Source organism: Typopeltis vanoorti, chromosome 17 (assembly GCF_054136105.1).
Source record: "Typopeltis vanoorti isolate ZY-2024b chromosome 17, IOZ_Tvanoo_1.0, whole genome shotgun sequence".
Lineage (NCBI taxonomy): Eukaryota > Metazoa > Arthropoda > Arachnida > Uropygi > Thelyphonidae > Typopeltis > Typopeltis vanoorti.
Genome location: NC_143565.1, coordinates 30,923,569 through 30,940,470, shown reverse-complemented (window position 1 = coordinate 30,940,470; position 16,902 = coordinate 30,923,569). Strand labels below are relative to the sequence as shown.

The following is a 16,902-nucleotide window of genomic DNA, read 5'->3' as shown; positions in this document are numbered from 1 at the left end:
TTGATTTTTGTCAGTTCAACTTAACTAAAAATTATAGGCATTAATGAGACTTAAATGATAAACAAGGTACAGAATCCAAGTTACTTTCATAAGGAGTAGGCAGAAGAAAGAGAGAACCCTTAACCTACTGTAGGTTTAAAACTTTTTGTCCATTAGATTAACTTAGAAAGCAGCTTGAGGATGACTAGCATGACTTCCATAATTAGGTGTGTGGGAAATGGCTAAGGGATGTTTGAGGGAAGCAATATCAGACTACATTCCTAAGGTTAGCATGATAAAGTAGATGAGAGTTAAATGGATCAGGATCATCATTAAACAGAAACTGCATAAAAAGAAAATGTTGTGTAAGAAATAAGGAGAGAAATGAGATCAGCAAGCTTAAGTGAGCAGCAGTACAAAGCACAGTCTACAAGAATTACTGGCATAAGGAAGGAAGCAAACTCAGATAGTGAGAGAAAATCTATATAGTACTTTTGTACTGTGGCAAATAGAAAGAAGAATGACTAATAAATGTGGATTGATTGTATCAAAAACAGTTGAATGAATTAGTAAGTGATCAGAGTAATCATCTCAAGACAAATATGTTGAATGATGTGATGGGAACAGATGTCAGAATGGAGAAGTCTAAAACTGGGAGGTGCAGGATGCTACTAATTACTAATCACATTAGCAATTTGCAGTATCCTGCAAATTAATAATGTGAACATGGCACCAGGGATTACATAGCATATTTGCATGTGTATGTTAAGAAAATATGAGAGACTAGTGCATATGAATGACCTGATATTAGCCTGAACACTGACAAGATCCCAAAAGAGTTTAAAGGTAAGATGGTTTGTTACATAAAGGAGGAACTAAAAGGTAGCAAATTATAGAACAGCTGAGATTTCTAGAATAATTATTGAGTCTTTTATTAAAGAATAGTTATACAGGATGTCACTATGGGGACAGGATCTCTTTTTGAAGGTAAAGTTTTGCCATAGTAATCTACTTAAACTCACCTTCTATAATAAACTGATAGTTAAGATGGGGGCAAGCATCCTATTCCACAATAATACTGGACTTAAAGAGGTATATGACAGGATACTGCATGAGAGGCTATTATATAAATTGGATCAAATGGGAATGGATAAGAATTGGCTGATATGGATAAGAAGTTGGAATTCAGGAAACATTCAAATATCAGATCTGTGAAATGCACAAAGGATCTCAGATATTTAAAAACATATTGATGAGTTAGGAAGTTATTGTCCTGATGTTTATAAAGATTCTATCACATAGATTCTACAAGGATTTAGAAATGAGTAACAACGATAATAACAGGTCTATGAAATACTTTGAAATTTGGTTAGGTGGAAAAGATGGAAAATTAGTTAATAAATGGAAACAAAATTTTCTGATGAAAAGCAGGAGGGATCATTCCTCGAAATGGAGTAAGAGTGATTTTTTGGTGTGCAAAATGCAAAAGAGTGGAATAGAGTTGCCAAAGGGACTGAATACTAGTGGCGAATTCTCCATGCTTGCTATCCAAGCTCATTAATTGAGAAAGAAGTAATATTTATTTGATAGCAAATGCATGAATTTATAAGCATTCCATTTAGGCTTTTATTTTTGTAGACAGAAGACGTCTTAAGCTTGCGCAGCAATAATTGAGCTTTGCATTATGTATCGAAGGCCGATGCTTGCTCGGTTGTAGGAGCTTCCAGGTCCTCACGGCAGCACTGTGATTTCATGTACGCGCATAGCCATTTCACGTCATCTCACTCTGTTGCTTAAACATGGGCCACGCAGTCAACATAGTTCTAGCCAGCAAGCTTCAGCCAGTCTTCACAAGTGTGCGTGTTGCTTGGGAAAATTAAGTTACAACCAACTTTTTATGACGATGTTATCGACAGTTCGTAAAGAAGAACCGTAGGGTAGAATTTGTAGTCGAGTAGCTAAATTGATAGAAAAAGATAGCAATCATTTGTAAAATAAATGTTGTAATTGTATGATTAAATGTACATAAATTTCTAAATATATAGTTTTAAATTATCATTATTTATTCATTATTCCGCTAATCAGACTTCAATCATGCCTCTCACTCCCTGAATGATAACAAGAGCAAGCGTGAATTTCAAGACCAGCATTCGCCCCTGATGAATACAATGCCAGTGAATAATTTAAGGATGAGTTATAGTACACCAAATCACTGTGTGTACCTCTTGCAATGAGTCCTAAAACTCTATGAAGATATCCAAATAAGAATAATTCATAAGAAAAAACATGAGGTGTCACATCATGCTGATTAAAATCCAAACAAAGTATTAGAACATGAATCAAAAAACTATTAAAAATGTTAAAAAACTTGCCTTTTCAGAATATTTACCAACAATTTCCTTATCACCAGCAGATCTAATTTTGTTCCACAAATCTTGAGGTACATTACTACAGTGCTGTGCACAGGTAATTGCTGATATATGAGGACTAGCCAAATAAGGAAGCCTAAATGGTAGCCAGTCATCTGATTCTAAGTCTATAACTACCAACTCCTCTTCTACGAGCACCACTAACGAAGTTGGATTATCAAATTCTGAAATAAATACACAATTTTATATGAATATTATCATTAAGAAAAATTTTAATTCAGATTCAAGTATGATTTTTTAAAGACAAAAATACACAGGATGTTCAAAATTACATTTGAAATATCAAATGGAAAAAATTACAGTTTTGCTACTAAAAGACTGAGGAGTTTGAATCTTATTGTAGCATGGATGTTTATGAAAAATTATTTTCACTGTCTAATGTGACACACCAACCTCGAGTCTTATACAAGGAGGCTTGATTCACATATAAAATACTATTCAGGTCATGCAGAGTTTTTGAATTAGAGAAATCTTGTCCCATCGAGGATACCTATTTTTTTTTTAAATAACGAAACCTGTGGTGCATTCATAATTAGAAGAAACACACATATAAACCACAGTGAAAATTATTTAATTGTAAATATTTCATCCTAAGTATCTTAGGACATAATCAGTACAGTATTTAAACAAAAATTAGGAATAACATAGAGTTAGGGCGCATGATTACAACAGAATCTCATGAAAACGTGCATAACGTGCTAAAGTAGTAAAAAAAAAAAAAAAAAAAAAAAAAAAAAAAAAAAAAAAAAAAAAAAAAACACGTTAATTATTTAACACAGTTTTGTATGATAATTTCCCATACTTTAGGAATAGTAAGAACGTTGTTGCGGTTTAGGTTTGGTCTGTGTAGTAGGGCTTCAGAACTTTCTTTGTATAAACGTTCATGTTTAAATAAAGATCTATGTAAAAGTTTAGCCTTTTACATAGATCTTTATTCTTTCGCCCTAACTGTATGTTATTCCTAATTTTTGTTTAAATACTGTACTGATGATGTCCTAAGATACTTAGGATGAAATATTTACAATTAAATAATTTTCACTGTGGTTTATACGTGTGTTTCTTCTAATAATGAGGATACCTATGTTGTTATATATTGCCTACCTTTTGTGGGTGGGATTATCATAAGACACCTGAAACCATAACCAAACAAATGCAAAACAATTCATGACATGCTAGCTAATAACTATCATTCCCACTATGATAATCAAGTAATGATAAAATTTCATTTAGCTATGGCAACAGTATGACACATTTGTTAAAACCTGCTATAAAGCGTCCAATAGTCAAGTGAATGGAAAGCAAAAAACATTAACTGTTAATTTGATAGATTTCATTGTTATTAACTTATGCTGAATATAAACAGAACTGCATTATTAAGAGGACACCTTGTTTCTGGAGAAACAAGGTGTCCTCTTAATAATGTAATCATTATTAAGAATACAAAATAAAAATATATTGTAATCACATTACAGTACTTCTGGTAGAAAGGCTTAGACGTTGGTTGTACCTGCTTACTAAATGACTTGAGGAAATTACAACGTACAATAGAATATACATTAAATTAAACTTTAATATATTTCCTAATATTTCGGCAACGTCACGTTGCCATTTTCAAAGGAACTTACAATAAAGACAATGTACATGCAGGCACTACACACATAGCTTCCATGCTTCCAAAGCAAGGAAGCTATGGTTTCCCTAAAAATCTTTCACTAAAGTTTTTCAAAAAAAGTGTTTCACAAAAAAAAATTCCACTAAAGACCAACCACTCTCCCTAGACTGACCTGGTGTATACCAGGTCCCTTGCAGCTGTAAGTTGTCCTACTTTGGCCAAACAGGCAGGACAGCAAATATCAGAATTTCAGAACACAAGGACTACATCCGGTTTCACCAATACAGCCGCTCTTGCAGACCACACTCTGGATACATACCACAGAATACAGTGGAAGAAAACCACAATAGTACACCGTAGCAAGTTCAAATACGAGAGACTATTCATGGAATCAGCCTCAGCCCAAAGAAACATGCCAAACCTCAACAAATTTGGTTGCATGAGACTGCCCCAAATTTGGAAGGCTTACATCAGTAGACTTTCAGCCCAATGGCAAGAATACCTACTTAGCTGCTAGGGGACATCAGGACTTTTAGGAAAACCATAGCTTCCTTGCTTTGTTCCTCATTTACTGTGTGCACATCGTCTTTATTGTAAGTTCCTTTAAAAATGGCAACGTGACATTGCCGAAATATTAGGAAATATATTAAAATTTAATTTAATGTATATTCTATTGTACATTGTAATTTCCTTAAGTCATTTAGTAAGCACATCACAGTTCTGCTTCAAAAATGAATATGTAGTTGTCAAGTTTGGAATATTTATATGAACAGCTTTTTAGAGAAGTATACAAGGAGATTCAGGTACATGCACCCTATAAAAATGCAAATTTTTATTCATCCTATGCGGTGGCATACTCGGGATTTAATCTGGGGGGGGGGGGGGGAGTAGACGATCTGAGGATGCACACTACACGTTGCATATGACCTATGACTGAGCATTTGCAGTGATCGCTAATACATTGATATCTGTGATCTCATGGCTCGGGCAAACAAAGAAGCGCTCGGTCTGCCAGAGCACTACTCCGTTCACCTTAGCCATGTTTCCTGAGAGCTATAGGGTATTCCTACCTTATGTGACCACTAATTCGTAAGTAGTATAGAAATAGAAGACAGACACAACATAAATAAAAAATTAATTTTAACTAGGAAAAGATTTTGGAAATTTTCTAGTGTTTTTTTTTTTCCTTTGGGGGGGGGGGGGGGTTAACTCCCCCCGCGCCCGCCCCCGGTACGCCGCTGATCCTACGTATAAAAACGCTTAGATGTCAATTATTCATAACAATGCTTCCAGTATAAACAATACTAAAAGATGAAAAACACATTTATTAAACTCCCTAATATTTTGCTGGATCTCTACCCAGTACCCAGCATCAGTAGAGGGCAATTATAACAATAACAGGCACGAAGCACTGAACTAAGTGACTGTGGAAAACAATGTAAATTGTGACCAAAACAGAATTAATACTCTTACATGGCACCCTCTATGGGTCAGATAACCATAAAGTTAATTTAAAGAAGTCGGGCCTTAAAATGATAGTCTTCCAGATCTTTGGTCATTTAATGCAATCATACTTGTTAAGGTCGGAAGAGTGCTTCATAGCTGATACTGATACTAAAGACAGTCTCCCAGACCTACAATGACTTCTATGTAATATAGATATTATCTCCACCTGATCCTATGTGATGGAATATCCAGAGCATGGACTGCCAATCCCACTTGCCCTATAAATGATCACAGATGTAATTTTTGTGTTCTTCAAAGCAGATGTTAACTGATCTACCAGTCTGTCCTAACTAAGACAAACCACGGGCACTAGGAAAACTTTATACACTCCAGGATATCCAAGAGGATGTAGCTGATCTTTAGGAAAACAGCTGAAAGTAGCTAGCTGAATAAAAGGTTTGAAAGTGGCATGAAAATCATAATTGCAAAAACTTTGGCTTTCTTTTTAATGTACCCTAAACACATGGAATGAGAGCGGCTTTGATGTGATCCTGTGTGTGTTGGTATAGAAGGGGGTACAACTGCATGATCTGCCAAGATACCAGTTGTTGCAGCTAGTCCTAGGACTGCATATGGAATGATGGAATGGATTAATACAAGAAAATATTGCCACTTCAGTTGTATATACAATTATGGTGTTCAAGATACATTGATATTCTCTATTACATCCCGAAAAATAAAAAGAATAAGCAAATTAGCACAATTAACAGTTTTATATAGATATATAAAAGATTTCCTCCCAAAAGAAGCTTGGGTTTTTAACTATGAGCAAAATCAATCACAGAATAGAACAAATAAATAAATATCAGTTTGGATAAAGACATCTTGCATTTAGCACAAAACATTAAGTTATATGCTGAAACAACATCACTTAATTCGCATTGCTTGCTTTAGGAAATAGAAAGGAATTTGAGGATTTTTTAAAGAGATGCATAGTTTGTGGTTCGAAGTGGTACAATATTGTCATAATGTGTCAGATATGTGAATTTCATTATCACAATACTACTGCTCTTGATCATATCATGAATGTTACTTAATATTAATTTCGATTTTTCGAAGAAAAACAAGGACAGATTTTTTTTCTTTTTTTTAATGAAGCAGATGCTTGAACTGTACTATTATGTGAAATATGAAAAATCAGTTTCTTAAAATAAATACATTCTGAATATACACATACATAAAGAGAACCGAAGCACAAAAAACACATCCATCCATCATCTTGCATTTAGTGAAGTAATAAACAAAGCTTACACTATGAAATAGAAATCTTCTTAAACAGTAAGCAATTACCACATGCATCTCACAGTAATGAGTTGTGATTTAATTAAATTGCAAAGTAAATATAATTTGTCACAATATATTCTGAAACTAACATCGATATGGTCAAACCACAGTTTCTACAAAAAAAACTTCATTAAATTTCAATAAATCAATGTCTTGATTCATTGATTTATATCAATTTTACAACTGATTGATCAAAATAGCACAATGGGTAGTTTTCAGTATTGAGACCACATTATAATATAAATAGAGTATAAATAATATAAATATATTAACTATAATATAAATAAATATAATATAAATAAAATATAAATTATAATATAAATAAACCTTCTTTTACAAAGAATTTCATAACTGCACGATACTCAATTTTATCCATTTCAAGGGATCCAGACAACTTTTGCTTCAGACAGCTGTATAAAACAAACTACTTGATAGAATGACTTGCAATTTCACATGGTTACAGATGTACCAACTTAGAAAATATATAAATAAATATACAAAGATAAGCAATTAAACACCAAAACGTTTCCTAAGTCATAAGACTAACATCGTCAGGGATACTGGTACATAAGTTTTACACAACAAAAACACATTAATAATTAATTACACATATTAGATGTTTTTGATAACTTCACAACTGTTAAATATATTGATAAATCAGAATACAAGTGGTAAATTCGTTATTACATGCATGTTGGAACATGGCTAGTTGTTGCTATCACATTCTGTGGTATCACACGTGTTATATCCTAGATCCATGACAGTTAAATTTTTGATGAAAGTAGACCACACTTTATGTAAAATTAAGCCTCAATTTTTATTGCATTGTGTCGGGATCCTAAGCATTTGAAAGGCTTCTTTAAATTTTTTTGTAAAACAGTTATGATCAATATATGAGGATGGTCTGAAAAGTTCTCGGCCTAACAATGAAAAAACAAATTCATAATTTCAAAATTATTTTATTTTTCAACATAATTTCCCTTAAGACTAATAATTTATTCTAGCGATGCTCCAGTGCCATTATCCCATCCTTGTAGTGGTTCTCAGCAAGATCTGCAAAATACTCCCTCTACAGCTGCAATCACCCTCTTTATTCAAAGAAAAATGCTGACCAGCAAGGAAGAGTTTTAGTTTTGGAAAGAGATAGAAGTCAGAGAGAGCCAAATCTGGAGAATAGGGCAGATGTTCCAACAATTCATAGTGCAGATCCTTTAATTTTCCCATTGCCAAAACAACTTTGTGGACAGGTGCATTGTCCTGATGAAAGATGATTTTTTTTTCCTTCTGCAAACTAGGTCTTTTCTCGCGAATTTTTTCGTCTAGTCTGGTAAAAGATCGAAATAATATTCCCTGGTCGTTGTTTTACCCTTTTCAAAATAATTAATAAACAAAATGCGTTTGGCATCCCAAAACACCAATGCCATGGCCTTTCCTGCTGATGGAACAGACTTTGTCTTCTTTGGTGCTGAACAACAGTCTTCTCTCCATTGTGTTGACTGCTGTTTGGATTCTGGTGAATCCAAGTCTCATCCATAGTAATAAATCAACACACAAAAATCAATTTTGTTTTGTTAAAATGCTGCAAGCACTGTTCAGAGATTTATATGAGAGTACGTTTTTGATCTGCTGTGTGCAAGCACAGTACCCATCTTGGGCAGGGCTTTTTCATTTGCAATTCTTCATGAAAAATATATCCTATACGTTCTTTTGAAATGCCTATAGTCTCAGCAGTTTCGTGCACTTTGACTTGTCGGTCGTCCAATACCATATTGTGCACTTGATCAATGATTTCTGGTGCTGTTACACTTTTTGGACGTCCTTCATGTGGATCATCTTCAAGGCTGGTATGGCCACATTTAAACTCAGCAGCCCATTTCTTAATTGTCGAAAATTAAGGAGAAGAGTGCCCATAAACCTTTATGAACTTCGAATGAATTTCTTTTGCCATTAAACCTTCTTTTACAAAGAATTTCATAACTGCACGATACTCAATTTTATCCATTTCAAGAGATACAGACAACACTTTTGCTTCAGACAGCTGTATAAAACAAACTACTTGATAGAATGACTTGCAATTTCACATGGTTACTTATGACAGATGTACCAACTTAAAAAAAAAATCTTGCTGATAGTATTGCCATCTATGGTCAAGGCAGAGAGCTTTTCAGATGACCACCCTAGTATATAGTAATGCCAGAAATATTCAAAATAAGGAGCAAGGAGTTTTTGGGGTAAGTTTAACTTGCCCAAAAGTTATAAGCATCAGTAAAACTTGGTTGACCCAGGATGATACAGTCATAGGAACAGAATGCAAAGGATACGATGTCTTCAGAGAGGATAGAAGGAACAGAATGGGAAGAACTCATGTTAAAGGCTTAATGGAGTGAAACAGCACAAAGATTCATCTCTTAAGAAAGAGAAGTCTGCTTAATTCTCTAGACAATCTAGAATTACACAGGAGGTCTTTCTTAAAAGATGTTAGGATACAGAAATATTACCCAACTACATGAAATTTAAAATCAAATTCCAACCTTAACAGAGCCACCATATCTACAACCAGCCGGTTTTGCTCTGCTACAGGATCTACGAATGTAGCCATCAGCTCATTGCAGTTTTTTGAGCTCTTAGCTATTCTGAACACTAAACTTTATACCATTATTTGATGTTTCAGAATCCTCTACTCAGAAAGAATTCTTAAAAATCAAAAATGAACATATCAAAAAGTACAACAGTCTTCTGGATTCTAAGCACGTACCTGTAGTTCAACATCTTCAATCAAAAAGGCTTAGAGATGCTGTCGTCAGGGGCCCTTAGTCTCAGCCATAATTTTGCCGTTCACTGAAGCAAATATCAGCACTAAACCTAATGTTCAACATTGAATGCAGTATCTGTAACTTAAGTAGCTAACAACATTAGGCTTGATGTCACCAGCATTCTATCTCAATCTCTGCCTCCTAAAAGAAATATCTTCTTGCCATTTCATTACCCTCAAGAAACTATCCAAAGATAGCAGTGTAGTCATCGCCAGAGCTGATATTGGGAGTGCTGCCATTATTCTTAATGCCAGTGAATACAACAGAAAAATGGACATTGTTCTCAGACTGCTCCACCTACAGACCTGTAGGTTATGATCTCACCAAATCTCAGATCAAAAAATTGAAGTTTGCTCAAAAAAGTTTCTTCCTCGGCTCCTGATAATCTTCAATTCCCATCCTCTATAGATATACAGTTTACCAAGGATAACAAAAACCCAATTCACCCCTCCCACCACCACCACCACACACACCCACACAAGACCAACAGTAGATGCTACACATTCCCCATGCTATAAATTAGCAAAACAGTTAGCAAGCTCTTAACATACTTTTTCATCACTCACCCCCTCTCAACAATATGGTATCATTAAAACATTAACCAACAGTCTATAATCTTTGTTCCAGTGAGTCCCCTCTTACAGCAGAACTGAATCATATACATCACACCTTATCTAATGACTACAGTTCCCACAGTATCAAAAAAAATTAATTAATTAATAATAATAAATAAATAGCCAATTCTTCCCCAATCCACAACCTTCTCTTCAGAAAGAATTTAGTAATGCTATCAATCCATCTGTTCAAGGCACTTCAGAAAAAATAGCCAGAATCTTAAAGAAATGCATGGATTTCAAGCCCCAACGAAAGAGACTGCTACCCTGATATGTTCTAAAGATAATCTCACTCTCTGTATGTGTGGTATATAAAATGCCCTGTTCCTGCAAGCTAGCCTACTATGGATAGACAGGAAAATCATTTAACGTCTGATTGAAAGAACATAAAAAAATACATCTGCAGTCGTGACTATATTCAATCGAGCCTTGCAATGCTTTAGATACAGCGCATAGAATCAACTGGAAAAAGACCAGCATGCTCCACCACAGTAAATTTAGAAGAGAATGACTATTTTTGAAATCTGTAGATGCTCTCAAAAATCAATCTAATCAAAAGGATTTCATGGGGATGAAGAAGTGGTGGAGCAGATCCAGAGGTGAGTGATAAATTATAGCTTTACGGAATGCTCCCTATGAGAACAGATTGAAAGTCTGTGGGCTTCAAACATTGACTAATAGGAAGAAAAAGAGAGACATGATAGAAGCACAAATTATTAAAGGGGTTTTATAGGACTGACATTTAATATTTATTAAGTGTCATAATTTATTGTATCGGGAAAAATATAAGAAATTAATGGGCAGAACTATATATAGACAGTTCAGTTAACCAATTGATGGCACTATTATTATTTTGGTAACCTCCATGGAGTCAAAAGACTCATCATGAGAGGCCTACTTAACCAGAAACATGTCTATCAAAATGAGCTCCGAAGTTATTTACACTACCTGCATTCACAATGCACTCTAGAAATACATTACACTCACTACACCAAAATCAAAATTCTACTCCTCACAACCTTCTTCACCACATTTATTAATATTAAAACTGCAACCCCTGAGCCTGTGTAGCTCAGTGGATGTGGTGTTTGCACATTATGGCGCTTGACCGCACGAAAGAAGACTTCGTTTTGAATCTAGTCGGCGACTAGAGGAAATTTTTCTAAGCCTTTTATCAACCGGTTCCTGAGTTAGTCGATCTCTGACACGGGCAAGCCAGTCTTTTCTTCCGGAAACTCAAGGTTTTCGTCTCATAAACTCAAGAAAATAGACTACAGAACCCACACTATTTCAGACATTAAATATATTGTGTTAGGGTTAGGGACCAAGAGATGGCAGCGCTTGTTGAGCCGCCTATTCACTGTGTGCGACTTAATTAGTGATGGCCTTGGGCTAGCTATCTCTCATTGGCTACCAGTGGAGATTGAACTGCCCACTCAGTCTCCAAAAGTTAGATAGGGCTAAAACGGCCCCGCCTACTCCCTATATGGAAATAAAAAGGCATTAGCTGATTTTTGAAACAGCCCCCACTCATTTGTCCAAGTTAAGTCTATTCAAATATTCCTGTAGAGCAGGGTTTCCCAAACTGTGCTCTGCAGAAAGTAAATAAGTGTTCCGTGAAAAATTATCAAAATTAATATGAGTCTGGAATGTTTTTAAATGCTGCAACAAGTTCAAACATGTTTGAAAATCAGGAGCTTCTCACTTTCCGTATGGATTGTGCTATTAAGCCTTGACTCAGCCACTGGCTGATAGTTGCCTGCAGTTGTCGACACATCCAAGCGCAAGTGAAGTATCTATTCTAGGAAACATGCGGTCACGAGCAAGGTCAACGTGATGTGCTGCGGCCAGATATGCCTGTAGTGTGCACTGTCGCATTTTTGCGATGCTAAACAGCCTGACTAAACATACACACGTAGCCACAGTAATAAGATTTTATTAAGTAAATATTTCATCCAAAGTATCATAGGATATCTTCAGTACACTTAATTCAAACTATACTAGGAATAATACAGTTAGGGCACATGCTTACAATGGAATCCCTCTATGCGTGCAGTAGTATTATAGAATTAAATTAAAATATATCTGAAAAAAGATTACATTAAAATAAGATAACATATATAAAAATTATTTTACACAATTTAGGATGGCAATTTCCCAGACTTTAGGGATAGTAAGAATGTCATTACGGTTCAAACTGGGTCTGCGACGTAGGGCTTCAGCACTTTCTATATATAAACGTTCATGTTTACATAAAGATCTATGTAGAAGTTTGGTCTTTTTCAAATGGATCCTGTGGTTTGGGTTTTCAACTCCACGATGTGTGAGGCCAGATTTCTGAGGTTTGATAAGACAGATATGGTCTTGATGTTCTGAAATGTGTTTGCTAATGGATATGCTTGTCTGTCCATAGTTGGACAATTTACATGAACATGGGACTTCGTACATGCCAGGTAGCATCAGAGGTGAGAGTTTGTCTTTAGGAGAAGGTAACAACTTGTAGATCTGGTTGACTGATTTGTAAGTAGCAGTCAGTTTGTATTTCTTCATAACTTTTGAAAGACATTCAAAGATGCCTTTTGACATAAGGTATGAGAATCCTATGGGCTTGTTCTTGTCCAGGTTGATGTGTAGGGAAGTGACTGATGATTTTTTGAGTAGTTTTTGGATTGTATCCATTTAGTATGGCTGCATTTTTGATGATTGGAAATCAAAAATACAGATCAAAAATACGAATCATAAAAATCATCAAAAATACAGCCATGTCCCTGTAAATTGTCCTGCTATGGACAGACAGGCAGATCCTTTAGCAAACACATTTCGGAACATCAAGACCATATCCGTCTTATCAAACCTCAGAAATCTAGCCTCGCACAACATGGAGTTAAAAACCCAAACCACAAGATCCATTGGAAAAAGACCAAACTTCTACATAGATCTTTATGTAAACATGAAGGTTTATATAAAGAAAGTGCTGAAGACCTGCAGACCAAATTTGAACCATAATGACATTCTTACTAACCCTAAACTCTGGGAAATTGTTATCCTAAATTGTGTAAAATAATTTTTATATATCTTTTCTTTTTTCAGATATATTTTAATTTAATTCTATAATGCTACTGCACACATAGAGGGATTCCCTTGTAAGTATGTGCCCCCTAATTATATGATTCCTAGTATTGTTTGAATTAACTGTACTGAGGATGTTCTATGATACTTAGGATGAAATATTTACTTATTAAAATCTTATTACTGCAGTTACATGTGTGTGTTTAGTCATGAATACTCCACAATACAGCCTGCTTCGACAATAGTGAGCACTTAGCTTTACAATGAATATGAGACCGATGATATTCTACGCTAACCAAGGTATTCACTAAAATTTCAGGTTTGGGAAAAGTTTGGGAAACACTGCTGTAGAGAATTAACATCAGCACTACTAATAATAATTCTACCTAACTTAGCATCATCAGCAAACATTTAAAGATCCCTAGTCAATATACATCAAATATCATTAATGAATAAATCAGGGGTCTTCAATCTTTCAGACAGTGCGGGCCACGTTAAAAATTTCAATGAAGCCCATGGACCACTAAACCATTTTGCAGTATTTAGAATTGTAAGATACACAATTCTAAATACCAGATTCACAAGGAATGCTGTGCATTTGATACTTTACATAAAATCCTATAAAAATAAACAAACTCAACTTTAAGAGTGCAGGTAGGAGTCGGGTTCATAATAAGTAAATACAAACAATACTTGAAAAAAAAAATAATTTAATGAAGAAAACATTCATTTTTAACAATGTCAATGGGCAAGTTGGCAATGTTTTTCCTTGATAGGTTGTCGATGTTGGCATCAACGTAGGAAGTTGCTATGCGCAGAGTATTCTCAAGATGTTGGTCCATAATCTGAGTTCTTATCTTGGACTTCACATGCTTCATTCTGGAAAAGAACTGCTCACATAAATATGTGCTTCCTAACAAAGTGCACATCTTCAAAGCATGCCAGCAAAGATTAGGGAATGCGTCCTCAGAAATGTAGTCTTTGTAAAATGTAAGCAAGGGCATACTGAATAATTTTTCTCTCAAAGAAGAGTTGTTTTGGAGTTCAAGCAGCTCCATTTGTACTGAGCCTGGCATTTCGGCAACATTGACACTGAACGGCATTGAAAATAAATCTAAAGAAGACTATTGGTTATGAAAATCACTAAATCTCTATTCGAACTCACTTCGCAATACAGCTAATTTTGCAGCGTCATCAAGAGGCGAATAGTTCGACTCAGCGAGAAGATGAAAATGAGCTAAGTCTTTTTTTGTGAATTGTGTCTCCCAAAGTTCGAGCTTGGCCACAAAAGCTTTGATGTGATCAAAACAGAGTGTGCACCAGTTGATCTTTGGATTGTAGCCACATATTTAGGTCATTCATATGCAACGAGATGTCGGTCACAAAGGCTGTTATCCACTTCGGATCGTTAAATTCCGCAATCGGATTCCCTTCGGTTTACATGAACTGCTGTATTTTGCTCTTTAAGTCAAAGACCCTTTTAAGAACCTTCCCTCTGCTCAACCAACGCACATCATTATAATAAACCACACTGCCGTGATCTGCTTCTCACTCTTGAATCAAAAACTCTTGGAAATGACGATGATTCAGTCCTCTTGCCTTAATAATGTTGACGACAGTCACAATACTTTCAAACATGCATACATCTTCAAGTCCCACCTTTCCTAATTGGGTTGTGGGGGCAGGAGCTGCAAGAGGAACTTCCAATGGTCATGATCCTCCGCCACCAAGCTCAGGTGTTCTGGTGGGACTCCCAAATGTGTCCACCCAAGGTTTTGGATTTAATCTATCCAGCGAGTCCTTGGCCTTCCACGTGGCCTCCCACCCTCTGGCGTGGCAAAGAGGGTCTGCTGGGAGAGCCTTTCTTGTGGCATTCTGAGCAGGTGCCCGTACCAATGTAACTGTGATCTCTCAACACGGAGAAGCAATAGTTGAGTATCGAGGGTTTCCTGAATTACAGAGCGTCTGTCAAGTTTTGTTAGCCCCACAACCCCTCGAAGGAATCTCGTTTCAGCCGCTTTCAATAAGTTTCATGACATTCTCAAATCCAATAGTTTTCGCGCACAAATTCTCTTGGTGGATTAAACAGTGGTAATTGACAAAATCTTTTCCTTCTAGTTCCGGTTCTTTCCACAGCAGCGCAACAAACCCTTCGTTCTTTCCCACCATAGCAGGGACACCATCAGTTACCACACCCTCAAGGTTGGTAAGCTGAGATTGAAACGCTGGAGCATTTTCTTGGCGGCTTCAAGAATGTCAGTGCCTTTATCATTCCCTTCATAGGCACGAATGCTAGCAGTTCTGTCACATTGAATTGATGATCAATGGCACGGACAAAGATAGCCAGTTGTGCTGTATCCTTCACATCCGTGCTCTCATCTAAAGCAAGTGAATATGATGTAAATTTGGACGACCGGTTTTTTAAAGTTCCTTCAATGTCATTGGCAAGTTCTGTGACATGTCGTGCTACAGTTACCCCACACAAACTCAGTTTTTTAAACACTTTCTTATTATTCGGGCACAGAATATCCCCGGAAGCGATGAGATACTCTTTCACAAACTTCCCGTCCAAGAAGGCTTTTGATTTTTTTAGCAATTTTTTCAGCTATTACATAACTTACTTTGATGCACGCTTCGCTCTCTTCCTTCTGCCTTTTAAACATACCCTGCTGGCATTTTAAAATCAATTTGGAGATGGTTCACTTTGTTCACACGAAGCCGTCTTTGAAGGTGATCGAAATTGGTCGCATGCTTTGTCACATAGTGTCATTTTATATTGTATTCTTTTGATACTGACAATGACTCATGACAAATTAAACACAATCTGGCTTATCGTTGATCGGCACAAAAAAGTACAAATTAGTCCACTTTTCATTAAAAACCCAAGAAGAATCACTTGGTTCACATTTTTTTACTCGTAGATGCCATAGTGATGGAAGGTGAATCCAAAAAATGATCCAAATTGACCATGTAACAGTTATTACCCACTGAATATGTCTCACACTAATGAAAAAATTCTGGCAATATAAAACCACAATAAGCTATGGCTAACACGACGAACCTGAGTGTGCTTATACACAAAAATCACACCGTTCACTACTGACTGACTGTGGATGAAATCCTCTTGTATTTATATGAAAATAACGAGGTATCAAGAACCTTCGAGATGTATCTGGAAGGCACTAGACAGCGCACTCAAACGAACTACTACTTCAGCTATCTACCTGTGACGTTATTACTAGTACTTAAGTGCCGCTTGGCACTGGCTGAAGAAGCATATCTATTTAATATTTATTTATATAGGATTTTATATAAAGTATCAAATGCACAGCATTCCTTGTGAATCTGGAAAGCATCTTGCAATTCTAAATACCACAGTATAGCTTAGTAGCCCACGGGCTTCATTGAAATTATTTTTTATTTAACCGCGTTTTAATGTTAAGTAGTTATTTTTTTCAAAATAGCCGGCAGGCCACGGCAAAGAGCTCCGCAGACCATGCATTGAAGACCCCTGGAATAAATTGAGTAGTATGGGCAAAAGGACAAAACCCTGCCATTGGTCATCTTCCTTTTCTGAAACTAATCATACACAACTT

The 16,902-nt window shown here is 35.9% G+C and overlaps 1 protein-coding gene across 4 annotated transcripts in view; it reads right to left on the bottom strand.

Annotated features, from left to right (window-relative positions):
* l(2)gl (LLGL domain-containing protein l(2)gl) overlaps nt 1-16,902 on the bottom strand; it is a 437,582-nt gene that overhangs the window by 235,852 nt on the left and 184,828 nt on the right. For all 4 annotated transcript variants that reach the window (XM_090407678.1, XM_090407677.1, XM_090407680.1 and 1 more), the window contains exon 11: nt 2,352-2,572. In XM_090407678.1, the coding sequence (XP_090263804.1) occupies nt 2,352-2,572 (221 nt within the window). The remainder of the gene's footprint in view (nt 1-2,351; nt 2,573-16,902) is intronic.